Source organism: Panthera tigris, chromosome B1 (genome assembly GCF_018350195.1).
Source record: "Panthera tigris isolate Pti1 chromosome B1, P.tigris_Pti1_mat1.1, whole genome shotgun sequence".
NCBI classification, from domain to species: domain Eukaryota; kingdom Metazoa; phylum Chordata; class Mammalia; order Carnivora; family Felidae; genus Panthera; species Panthera tigris.
The window spans coordinates 44255058-44267209 of NC_056663.1; the positions used below are offsets into that span (position 1 = coordinate 44255058).

General features: G+C 51.7%; 1 protein-coding gene across 16 annotated transcripts in view; it reads left to right on the top strand.

Annotated features, from left to right (window-relative positions):
- Window positions 1–12152, top strand: part of FGFR1 (fibroblast growth factor receptor 1) — a 49838-nt gene that overhangs the window by 35910 nt on the left and 1776 nt on the right. For 7 of the 16 annotated variants that reach the window (XM_042983435.1, XM_042983440.1, XM_042983444.1 and 4 more), the window contains 11 exons: window positions 152–324; window positions 2815–2938; window positions 3923–4113; window positions 5138–5288; window positions 8215–8417; window positions 9286–9431; window positions 9621–9742; window positions 10214–10324; window positions 10814–11004; window positions 11663–11785; window positions 12011–12081. In XM_042983435.1, the coding sequence (XP_042839369.1) occupies window positions 152–324; window positions 2815–2938; window positions 3923–4113; window positions 5138–5288; window positions 8215–8417; window positions 9286–9431; window positions 9621–9742; window positions 10214–10324; window positions 10814–11004; window positions 11663–11785; window positions 12011–12081 (1606 nt within the window). Of the gene's footprint in view, window positions 1–151; window positions 325–2814; window positions 2939–3922; window positions 4114–5137; window positions 5289–6070; window positions 6216–8214; window positions 8418–9285; window positions 9432–9620; window positions 9743–10213; window positions 10325–10813; window positions 11005–11662; window positions 11786–12010; window positions 12082–12152 lie in introns of all 16 variants that reach the window. The other 9 variants (XM_042983438.1, XM_042983442.1, XM_042983445.1 and 6 more) reach the window with 3 other exon arrangements.

A 12152-nucleotide genomic window follows, 5' to 3' on the forward strand; every position in this document is an offset into this window, starting at 1 on the left:
AAGAGGGCACATGCGGTCATGGGATCCTTTGGGCGCCCTGATTAGTGCAGGCATTGTTTACAGTGTTGGGGACACCTCCAGGTCCTGGCCTGGGCCCCTGCTCCTGAGCCTGACTGGCCCCTGCCTGTCTCTCTTGGCTTTCCCTGGGTAGCCGTGGCTCCATACTGGACATCCCCAGAAAAGATGGAAAAGAAATTGCACGCGGTGCCAGCTGCCAAGACTGTGAAGTTCAAATGTCCTTCTAGTGGGACTCCTAACCCCACACTGCGCTGGTTGAAAAATGGCAAAGAATTCAAACCTGACCACAGGATTGGAGGCTATAAGGTACGTGTGTATGTATGGAAGTTAATGTAAGATGAATGAAAAAATCTACTTAGAAAATCCTTATTATGTGGCATTAATGGTTTAAAGTAATGCTTTCTAACTATAAAAGTAGTGTGCCTTAGAAGAATTTCAAATATAAAAAACTTCAAATGAAGCTTCAAAATCTTTTCAGTCTTGGGGCGCCTGGGTGGCTCAGTTGGTTAAGCGTCTGACTTTGACTCAGGTCATGGCCTCACGGTTTGTGAGTTCGAGCCCCATGTCGGGCTCTGTGCTGACAGCTCAGAGCCCGAAGCCTGCTTCAGATTCTGTGTCTCCTTCTCTCTGCTCCTCCCCCGCTTGCTTGCACATGCGTGCGCGCACGCTCTCTCAAAAAAAAAAAAAAAAAACCATTAAAAAAAATTTAAATCTTTTCAGTCTTTTTTCTTATGTGTATGGTTTTTTCATAGTCAATCGCAATGTGTGTAGAATTTCTTTCCCTTGTTAACATTACAGCACGTGTCTTCTGCCATGTGTTCGGTAGATAATTTTTCATGGCTGCACAATATTTCATTATTAAAATGTCCATAATTTGATGACATACATTGTCATACTAGTTATTTTCTGATTTTTCACTATTACAAATTATGCTGTAGTGAATATCTTTATACATAAATCTTTGTTGGTGTTTTAAAATATTCTTCCCTAAGACAGATTGCTAGAAGTGAAGTTTACTAGATCAAAGTATAAGCATTTTTTTAAGCCCTTGATGCGTATTCCCCATTACCTTATTTCCCCCTGGTAATTAGATAATTTTAATCATTTATTTTTTTATTATGTGAACATTTCTTTTTTAAAAAAAGTTTTATTTATTTTGAGAGAGAGACAGGAAGTGCGCGTGTGCGCATGTGCGTGGGGGAGAGGCAGAGAGAGAGAATCCCAAGCAGGCTCTGCACCATCAGCACAGCCCAATGCGGAGCTTGAACTCATGAACCTGGGAGATCATGACCAGAGCCTAAATCAAGAGTTGGACGCTTAATCAACTGAGCCACCCAAGTGGCCCTTTATGAACATTTCTTGAGCACATGTCTTTTCAGAAGGTGTACTGGCTGGACAAGTAGAGCTCTAAGTAAAACAGGAAGATACAAAATTTTAATTATTGTGACATTTGCTTTAATGGAGTATGATGTAATGAGTTGGGTGTGATTTTATTTTTTAATTTAATTTTATTGTGGTAACAATTACTTTCCTAAAAGGGAAGATTGATTCATCTTCCCATAGCAGAGTACAAGAATGACAAGCTCACCATACCTGAGCCAACAACTTTGATAGATGATGAAAGTATCTCATTGTTGTCTTGTGCATTTTTTTGCTTATTAACAAACTTAGAATTTTCATATGTTAATGAGTGATTTCCGTTTCCTGCTGTGTGAATTGTCTGTTTGTATCTTTTACCCACCTTCGTTTCTAGGAAGAACTTCATCCTAATCTCTTCTTTAGACTCCCAGATCATCCTTATATCCCATTTCACCTAGCTGCTCTTTCCCCATTAATCTTGTATAAGAAAAGCAGAGATCCGGGGAGCCTGGCTGGCTCATTTAGTGGAGCATGTGACTCTTGATCTCAGAGTTGTAAGTTTGAGCCCCACATTAGGTGTAGAGATTACTTAAAAAAGTAAAATCGTTAGGGGCACCTGGGTGGCTCAGTCAGTTAAGCATCTGACTCTTGGTTTCAGCTCAGGTCATGATCTCACAGTTCAGGAGTTTTGGCCCCACGTCAGGCCCTGTGCTGGCAGTGCAGAGCCTGCTTGGGATTCTCTTTCCTTCTCTCTCTGCCCCTCTCCTGCTCATGCTCTCTTTCTTTCAAAATAAATAAATAAATCTTAAAAAAGTAAAATGTTTCTTAAAAATCAGGAAAAATAGGAGAAACTGTAAATTAATTTACCAGACACTTGCAAGGCACTGCCATGGTACAAGGCAGCATTCCTGCCCACAAAGAATTTCCAGCCTGGTAGGAAGGCAGATGTCCTTGAACACTGCTGCAAAAAGCAGTCTGTGATCAGTGCTTCAGCAGGGCCACAGGAGTGAGAACCATTCTGACCCAGGTTGGGCTGGAGGAGATGGTTTTTGAAAGGAGAGGTCAAGAGCAGACAGGGCAGAACTCTTTGCAGGGAGCCCTTCTGGCCCAGGACACGAACAGAGGCGCAGAGTGGAAAGCTCCCAGTGCATTGGGGAGTGTGCAGGAGGCACATAGGTCCAGATCATGGATGGCCCTGGCTGTTGTGGGCAGACTTCCAGAGTTTCTCATACCCACCTGCCAGCTTGCCTGATACATTCTTTCCCCGAACTTGGACCAGGGTGGCCGTCTGCCCTGTCCTGGCTCGTTTGCTGCGTGGGCCGTGTGTTCTGGGCTGTGATTGGAGGGTAAGTGGCACAGGGTGCCAGTGCCTCCCGTGGCTTCTGCCTCCATTTTCCTCCAGACTCGCGATGGAGCTATTGGCATGTTTTCCCCCAGGTCCGTTACGCCACCTGGAGCATCATAATGGACTCCGTAGTGCCTTCTGATAAGGGCAACTACACCTGCATTGTGGAGAATGAGTATGGCAGCATTAACCACACCTACCAGCTCGACGTCGTGGGTAAGAGGGCAGTGGCAACAAGGTTAAGGAGCTTAGAGGAAAGAGCAGGGTGTTGAGAAAACAGCCGTGGGGTCCAGGTTTACTTACAGGTCATTGGCGTTTACTAGCTCTGTCACCTTAAGCAGCTTTTCCATAAGTCATTTGTGCATTTTTCTTACCTGTAAATGGTTGAGAGGATTGGACAGTTCTGTGACTCAGTGTAAGGTGAAAGGTGCTGTGGCTGGTCTCCTGCAAGGGCTGCCTGGGGAGGGTGTCACGTAGCAGATACACAGGCAGCTGCTGGTGCTTCAGGGCCGGCAGCCTGCTGGGTGCATTACACCCGGCCGTTCTCACGGGCCCTGCGAGGTAAGCACTGTCACTCCCACCCTACAGAAGAGCAGACTGAGGCCCAGAATCAGACACCTCATTAATGTAAAACTGCAGACCCGTGCAGGGCATCACAGGAAGCACTAGGAAGGACGTAGTCCCTGCCTCTAGGTGCTGTTACTGCAGCCTCTTCCTTTCGGAGACTCTGAATCTCATTCCCTAGAGATCTTAAGGTGAAGAGTTTCTCAGCTAGCATTCTGTCTTGGCTTTGCAGATATGGTATAAAAAGAAGCTTCTGGTCCGAGGGGGATAGGACCTGAGATTTGGCATTGCTAGTGGACTCTTAAGTGCTGCCGGTGATGCTGTTCTTGGACCACGCTTTGAATAGCAAGTCTAAGTGACTCTCTAATTTTAGTTAGGGAGGTCTGGGAGTGTGACTAAGTTATAGGGTCTCCATTTAGGCAAGAGGGACTTCTGGTGCCTGGGAAAATGGGTGCACTGCCCTGGGGAGGAGGTTCCTAACAGCTGAAGACCCGAGGAGAGAGTGTCCCTTCTCTTCTTCCAGCTCAGGGTCAAGGGGCTAAGGCTCAGCAGAGACTGGAAATGCTCTGTCAGCATCCCAGCCAGGAGCAGGCCATGGCAGAGCCTAACGAGCCTCTCCTCTCCCTTCCTCCACAGAGCGGTCCCCTCACCGTCCCATCCTGCAGGCGGGGTTGCCTGCCAACAAGACAGTGGCCCTGGGCAGCAATGTGGAGTTCATGTGTAAGGTGTACAGTGACCCACAGCCCCATATCCAGTGGCTAAAGCACATCGAGGTGAATGGGAGTAAGATTGGTCCAGACAACCTGCCTTATGTCCAGATCTTGAAGGTAATCTTTGCCCTAGTCTCCATGGGCTGGGTCTGGGAAGGTCTCCTGCATCTCCCGGGGCCCCAGTTGCTGTGGTCAGGCTCAGCGCCGGCGATTGGGACCCATCCCTTATCCTTTTAAATAGGGACCTAGCCACATTCCCCAGAATTAGTGACAGGTCACAGAGTAGAGGTGCAATGGGAACAGAGGACAGGGGGTGGGGTGGGCATCACTAGTTTCTAAAGAGCTCTGAGAGTGGCTTTGCTCAGGTTTTTGGGTCAGCTACTCAAGCAAGGCCTTTGTACTCCTGACTTAACATTGCCTGGGACCAAAGCCTCTCCAGCAAATGTCTCCCAGATTCTGCCCTATTTCCCAAGTCCTGTCCTTTCTGGCAAATGAGTGAATGAATGATAAGGTCACGACTCTTAGGTAGAGTTGGAAAAGCAAATGCCACAGGTAAATTCTAAACAGCATCAGGAATAATGGCATTTTCTTCCTTTTTTCCTCTCAATCCCAGACTTACATTGTCCCTGAATGCTCCACTAATCCAGGGAAGGTAATTACCTAATTCCCCAGTGGATCTCGCAACAAGAAGTAACCAGAAGCTGGGAACGTGGTTTACCTCCTGGTCCCAGAGTTAGACCTCATCCTCCCCTGGCTTGGCCGTCCCAGAGTTTTACTGGCTATCCCTTTTCTTCACTATTGGTGCTGAAGCCTGCTGTGAAGGAGATGAGGCCGTGGCCTTGGCCCTTGGCCACAGTCTCCATTCACAATCCCTGGCCTAGACCTGGAGGAGTGAGTTTAACACAGAATGTTTGATTGGGGGCAGCGATTTGTTTTTGTTTTTTTTAAAGCTTATTTTTCAGTCAGATGCTTTGGGCCTTTGAAGTCAACTTGTTTTGTCCTACTAAAAAGAGAAATGACAAATCTCACTAACGTCTCCCTCGCCTTAGCTCCCTGGGCCTGCCTTAATGTTACATGGGAGCAAGTGTGGCCACGTCTCAGTGTTTGCCCCACTGACTGGCTTGTCGTTGGTTTGTTCTAGCATTCGGGGATTAATAGCTCGGATGCGGAGGTGCTGACCCTGTTCAATGTGACAGAGGCCCAGAGCGGGGAGTATGTGTGTAAGGTTTCCAATTATATTGGTGAAGCTAACCAGTCTGCGTGGCTCACTGTCACCAGACCTGTGGCAAAAGGTAATGGGAAGATGGATGGGGCCGTGTGCTGGGAGTTTGATTCAGGCCCCAAGCTGCTGGGGCAGATGGGGAAGCCAGCACCCAACTCTCCCTGTTATCCTGCTGTATTTCTAGAGCCCAGAGCCATGGAAAAATACCCGGCCTGGGAGGCTGCTTTGGTTTGGTACTGTGTTGGTGTCTGCTCCCTCTGTGCCTTCTGTGTCCTCCTTGGCTATGTGCGTACTTGTGGGGACAGTCTGGCTGCGTGGTGAATGATGCTACAGACTGAGGTTTGAATGGTAGAGAAGGGGCCAGATGTCCCCTTGCAAACTGGCAGGCCATGTGCACGCATGTGTGTGTGTATGTGTGTGTGTGTGTGTGTGTGTGTGTGTGTGTGTGTGTATGTGTGATTGCAGCACCCTTCCATCCCTCCTGTGTGCGCCCTCTGACTTTCTTTACCAGAAACCAAACAGCACCCCCCTGCCGCCGGGCCCCATTTCTCCATGCTGCCCACTGCCCGCCCGCATGCTTGGATGGGCCAGGGGCTGCCAGCGTCTGGTGAAGGGTTGTAACCAGCCAGCGTCGTCTCAGGTCTGCGGAGTCCCTCCCTCAGGGTTTCACTGTCTTCCTCTAACAGGTCTCGCTGCCTGGTGGTTTTTGTTTGTTCCTTGTTGCAAAGGAGACGCTGGGGAGCATTTCTTCCTCCGGTTTTTCCCCCCTTCTCTTCCTCCCTCCCTTCCTGTGTGTCTCTTAGAGGTCTCATGTCCTGTGCTTGTCCATTTTGCTTCCGTTGTCTCTTCTAGACTGCCGGAGTTAACACCACCGACAAAGAGATGGAAGTGCTTCACTTAAGGAATGTCTCCTTTGAGGACGCGGGGGAGTATACGTGCTTGGCGGGTAACTCTATCGGACTGTCCCATCACTCTGCATGGTTGACCGTTTTGGAAGGTATACACTGTACTTCTCCTCTCGATGTCCTGCCCTCGCCACGGGCACGGGGGGAGCATGCATTGTGGGGCTGGTGGAGACACAGAGCCAGGAGAGGTAGAGGAATGGCCCTGGCAGGTTGTCCAACCTTGAGTGTCGAATCCTCTCAGCTCACATAGGATCTGTCCTCGTTTTGCAGGAACACGGAGGCCTCCCACCTCTATGCCTGCGTCTGCCTCTCCCCTTGGCCAGTGCGATGCATGCGTGGGATCTGGAGTTAACCTGCAGCCGGGCTCTCCTGCCGGCCAGGCTCCTTCCCTCCTTGGGTCCAGCAGCCTTCCCCAACTTATCAGATCCTTTTTTGCTGGCTCTGCAAGTCTCGGGCCCATGCCTCCCCTCAGCAAATGTAGGCATTCTGTAAAGGGGGGCTTGTTGCTTACAGAGAACAGTGCTAGCCCACCCCGCCATCCTCTGATCTTGGAGGAGAGGTTCCATCCACATGAGTGAACTTGAGCTCTGAATAAAGTAAGGCCGCCTGGGATGCGGTGGTGCCCCCTTATCCTCTTGGGCTACTGACGTTTCTCCTCTCAAGAGGGGAGGTCTGTGTGTGGGGCTGGGAAGGAAGGAGCCTGCGGCCTGCTCAGGTGGTGGGCTGCCCATCGCTGCTTCTCGAGTGTCCTGCACGTGGGTCTGGGGGCTGTGCTGCTCCTGTTGCCACTGACGCTGCCCTCCTCTCTCTCCCTCCATCTTCCTCTGCCCTGCTCGCCCAGCAGGGTCTGAGAACACCCCTCCTTCAGGGGAGAAGCGTTCTGTTTTTACCCTGTCACTGTCTTTGTCCCGTGTGTGCTCCCAGTCACTTGTCTTCGTCCGTCCATACTGGGAAAAGAGAAAAACAGAAACACTTCCTCTTATTATCAGCTCTGCTGTCTCCTCGTCAGGCTCGGGAGTCCCTTGGGGCTCTGTCTGTGGTCACACCTAGTGCCTCTCTGGGGAGGTCCCCGGCATGCCAGCCTCTGTGGCTGGCTGGGGTCTTTGGAAGAGGAGGGTTGGGAGGAAAGCCATGCAAGGAAGAGGGGCGTTCCTGCTGGTGGCGAAGGAGTGTCCTGTGAAGCCCCCCGGCTTCGGCTTCGGCTTCGTATGCGAGGGAAGGGTGGGTTCAGCTGGATGGGTTTCTGTGGGAAACAGGTTGCGTTCTAAATGGAAAGTGGGAGATGACAATACAACAGTACCTTCTCCCCCCCCCCCCCAATGTCCTCGTTCAGTTTCAGGAGTTAGGGCCTGTGAGTAGAATTCTTACAAAGTGCAGCAAAGCTTACGTTCTCATCTCAAGCAGCCCAGACATGGTTGGAAATGCAGTTAGTTCTGCCTATGGTTCAGCTAGGCATGTAGGTACGAATATTTGCAGGTCTGACCTGACACAGGTGAAATAGGCAAGAGGTGAGGAATGGTCAGGACACCCACTGGGGTCCTCCTTTCCCTCCCCTCTTGTTCTCGTTATGTGAGTGTTGCTATATGCTAGGCACTGTGGCATGTGGAGATGAACAAGGCACCAGGCCCCTGCCCCCAGGGTGCTCATGGGCTGTCAGGGACCAAAGACAGATGGTTCCTTGTGTCGCATGTGATAGGTGTAGGCACACAATGCTGGGGCCCTGCGGAGAAGGGCCATGTTTCCATGAGGCGACTGAGAAAGTCCTTGTTGCATACCTGGTAGCCACCGAGCCCAGTGGTTCCACTGAACGAGGCAGGCTCCTGACCGAATGAATGAGGATGGGCCTCAAGTAACAAGACGGTTCTAATCCATCCCTCTTGTGGGATCCAAGTCAGGATCAGGAAGACTCAAAGATGGTAGGATATCTGATCTGCTCCATGCTGGAACACAGTCCCAGCTAGGACCTGGCTTGGTTCATTCTCTGCCCTGAAAATTCTCAGAGGAAAGGAGATGGGGGTTGTTTTTCTTATGAAGCTGGAAGCCTAGCGCATTGCTAACACGCCTGCTAACATGGTGTTCACACTGACTCAGCCCTGGAAGAGAGGCCGGCGGTGATGACCTCGCCCCTGTACCTGGAGATCATCATCTACTGCACGGGGGCCTTCCTCATCTCCTGCATGGTGGGGTCTGTCATCATCTACAAAATGAAGAGTGGCACCAAGAAGAGCGACTTCCACAGCCAGATGGCCGTGCACAAGCTGGCCAAGAGCATCCCTCTGCGCAGACAGGTAACAGAAAGTAGATAGGGGATTTGCACACTCTATATCACCTTTCCTTCCTGTGCCCCCAGGGGCTTCTCCAGGATTCTGATGCCCTGCCCTCCTCTGTCCCCAACCTACCGCTTCCAGCTTTGCTTTCTAGCTTCTGGGCCAGAGGCAGTGGAATGTCCTAAGTGTTCCAGAGTTGGGTTCCAGGCTGTGCTAGCCCATGGATTACATACACCTACCGTACCAGAACTGCGAGCCCCCTGCTCCTCCAGCACATGGCTTCGGAGAAGGCCCTAGCCAGGCTGAATGTGCATCTGATATTGCACTTTTGAACTGTCCCTGAGGGCCAGCTACAGGTGCAAAGATACAGAGTAGAGAAGAGGGCCTGAGTCAGGTGCCAGGATGCCTCTCTCTCCTCTCCAGGATGCCACCCTCTCCTCGTCCAAGGAAATGGAACAGAGGGTGAAGGCATGTGGAAGGGAGGGAATGCTTCTCATTCAGAGTGGTGCTAATTCTGGAAGGTGCTTCGGGGGTTAGGAATCCATAATTTGAGGCAGGGTTTTCACAAAGAATGGGAACAGGAATAGAATTGTGGTTGCAATAGTAAGTTATAAAATAATCAGTCTGGAAGAGGTAGACTTGGTCTGTTTGTGTTGAAGGTAAGTGAACAGAGAAGGCTGGCCGGTGGCAAAAATTAGTTTTAGAACTTTAGGCCTTCAGACCTTTTGTGGTCTTTCTGTCACTCTGTGTTAGAGAAGGAACATCAGATACCAGATACCTCTGCCATGTTGGTGGAAAGCCCTAAGAGTTGCAGGAACTTGCTGCTGCTGCTGCTCAATCCCCCCAACCCCCCACCCTATCCTCGCTAGAAGGGTGACCCCACGCTTCCCTGTAGGTGTCGGCTGATTCTAGTGCCTCCATGAACTCTGGGGTTCTGCTGGTTCGGCCCTCACGTCTCTCCTCTAGCGGAACCCCCATGCTGGCTGGAGTCTCTGAATATGAGCTTCCTGAAGACCCACGCTGGGAGCTGCCTCGAGACAGGTAATATTCTAACTTCAACTTCTGAGGAAGTCCCCTGCTTGGGAGTGAAGGTATACCAGATGCCTCCAGAAATCATAGTTGACACTTCTGTTCTCAGTCGAGTGGAATATGGACAGGTGGAAAGGGGTGCCCTCTCAAGGCCTGAACTTTACCGGTCCTGACTCACACCACCCTTTGTTTTCCTAAAAGGCTGGTTTTAGGCAAACCCCTGGGAGAGGGCTGCTTTGGGCAGGTGGTGTTGGCAGAAGCCATTGGGCTGGACAAGGACAAACCCAACCGTGTGACCAAAGTGGCTGTGAAGATGTTGAAGTGTAAGTGATGTTTCTGTCCTTGCAAAAACAATCCCTTCCTTTTCCGAGCAAACTGTTACCTCGGGCCAAATAGAACACACTCTCCGGTGCTCTTTCACCGTCCACACCGGCTGCACTGCCTGCTTGGCGTCTCCTGGGAGTGGAGGGGCATTCTGTACCCTGAGATTGCCATGATCTCACTTTGTTCCTCAGCGTCAGTCTGGGTGGTGGCCAGGTGTTTATTCTAGATCTCGCTGCCAGCTGGTTTTTCTTATCATATCCTCCGTCCCACTTGTTAGCACACACTGCCAACAACCGCTCTCAGAAGAGGGAAGGGAAAATAGATTTAGGTGTGAATCAGGGAGGAGAGAAGCCACTCCGGAGGACAGGGACTCCTCGAGCATACACCTTATCCCCTCTCCCTTAGCTTTCCTCCTCTTGTCCTCCTTCACACATAAATGAGTCTCATGCCCTTCTGGTTTATGTGTAAAGCGGACGCAACAGAGAAAGACCTGTCAGACCTGATCTCAGAAATGGAGATGATGAAGATGATCGGAAAGCACAAGAACATCATCAACCTGCTGGGGGCCTGCACACAGGACGGTAGGCGCTAAGCCAGGCCGGCTCTCCCACCCCAGCCGGGAACCCGGGCCTCCCACGGATAACAGTGTCTGTCGGGAAGGAGATCACGAGCTGGGGGTATCAGTGAGCAGGCATCTCAGCTACACTGAGGGAACGGGGGCCAGCTTAGCAGCAGTTGGGAGTTACCTCTCGGGGGCTGGGCTTGTGCCTGTTGGTGCTCATCTGAGAACAGTGTGTGGATAGAACCAGGTGAGTCCTTGTGGTCTCAGGGCTCTTACCTCCCTCCCCCAACCCAGCTTGGCTCAGGAACTTCCTAGTGTATGCTAGGAAGAACCACTTCCCTAGCTTTCTTTGGGTAGTGGACTGAATTTCCCAGGCTCCCTAGAGGTGCAGTTAGGATTGGAGGACAGACACATGGTGTGCAGTTGGGGGTGGGGTTTCCTCAGGGTGGAGCTGACCCAGAGCACCTGCCTGCCCACCCTGATGGCCTGTCCATCCCCGTGCTCCCAGGTCCTTTGTACGTCATCGTGGAGTATGCCTCCAAAGGCAACCTACGGGAATACCTGCAGGCCCGGCGGCCCCCGGGGCTGGAGTACTGTTATAACCCCAGCCACAACCCAGAGGAGCAGCTCTCTTCCAAGGACCTGGTCTCCTGCGCCTATCAGGTGGCCCGAGGCATGGAGTATCTCGCCTCCAAGAAGGTGTGGCACCTGAAGGTTCCCCTGGGTGAAGTTGGGATGGGAACAGAGCCCTCCTTGCACTCCAGTTGATGACTTTTAATCCTCTGGTGGGGTCGTAGATGTCTGTAGCACCGCTTCCCTGTGCTGTCTGCAGCTCTCAGGGACGTCGTCAGGAGAGCCTGGTGGCCTTCTGGTCGGACGGGATAAAGTTCTGATCCGTGCACACTGCCCCTTTTCTGTGCAGCTACTTATGTATCTCCAATTGTAGAGTAAGAATGGGGAGTCCTATGTTGTGGGTAAAATGAAGTCGTTCGTGACAGTGTTAACTACAGTTCTAGTGCTTGGTAAACGGATGCTTTGTTTGAGAGCACACACCTACACAGACTGGCAGAAGCGTCCAGGTTCCGCCTTTCCGGGTGCGAAGGAGACCCATGAGGAGGGTTTGCTCAGGTGACTGAGAGGCCTGGAGCTGGAGGTGTTCGAATGGCTGACTTTGAAGTGGAGCAGAGGGACCTCCTAACAGTGAACTAGAATGGTCAGGGGGAAGTGGTGTGGCAGGAGAAGGCCTGTAAAGGCACCTGGGCTACCTGCCTGCTGCAGCGTCACAGCTGGGCCAGAGGCTGATCGACAGCTGGGCACTGTCAGCCCCTCACCCGCATCCCACCTCCTCTCTGCACAGTGCATACACCGAGACCTGGCCGCCAGGAACGTCCTGGTGACAGAGGACAACGTGATGAAGATCGCAGACTTCGGCCTCGCTCGGGACATCCACCACATCGACTACTATAAAAAGACAACCAATGTAAGTGCTGAGGACGGAACTGGGCGCTGGTTCTCGGCCCAGGCCTCTGCCCTATTAGGCTTCCTCCTACTTACATCTCCTGGCTGTGACCCAGTGCAGGCAGCCCTGCTTGAGAAGCAGTGTGCTGGGATGAGCCAAGAGTGTGCCCCGTCCTGTGTGTGCCCCAGCTGGCCCCCACGCTGCCCTGTCCTGGGCCACCCCCAACCTCCCTCATGCTGCTTGCAGGGCCGGCTGCCTGTGAAGTGGATGGCACCCGAGGCCTTGTTTGACCGGATCTACACCCACCAGAGTGACGTGTGAGTTTGAAAGAAGCGATTGCCGGGGATATTTGGTATAGAGCATGCCCCTCTGGATGGGGGGTGGGGGA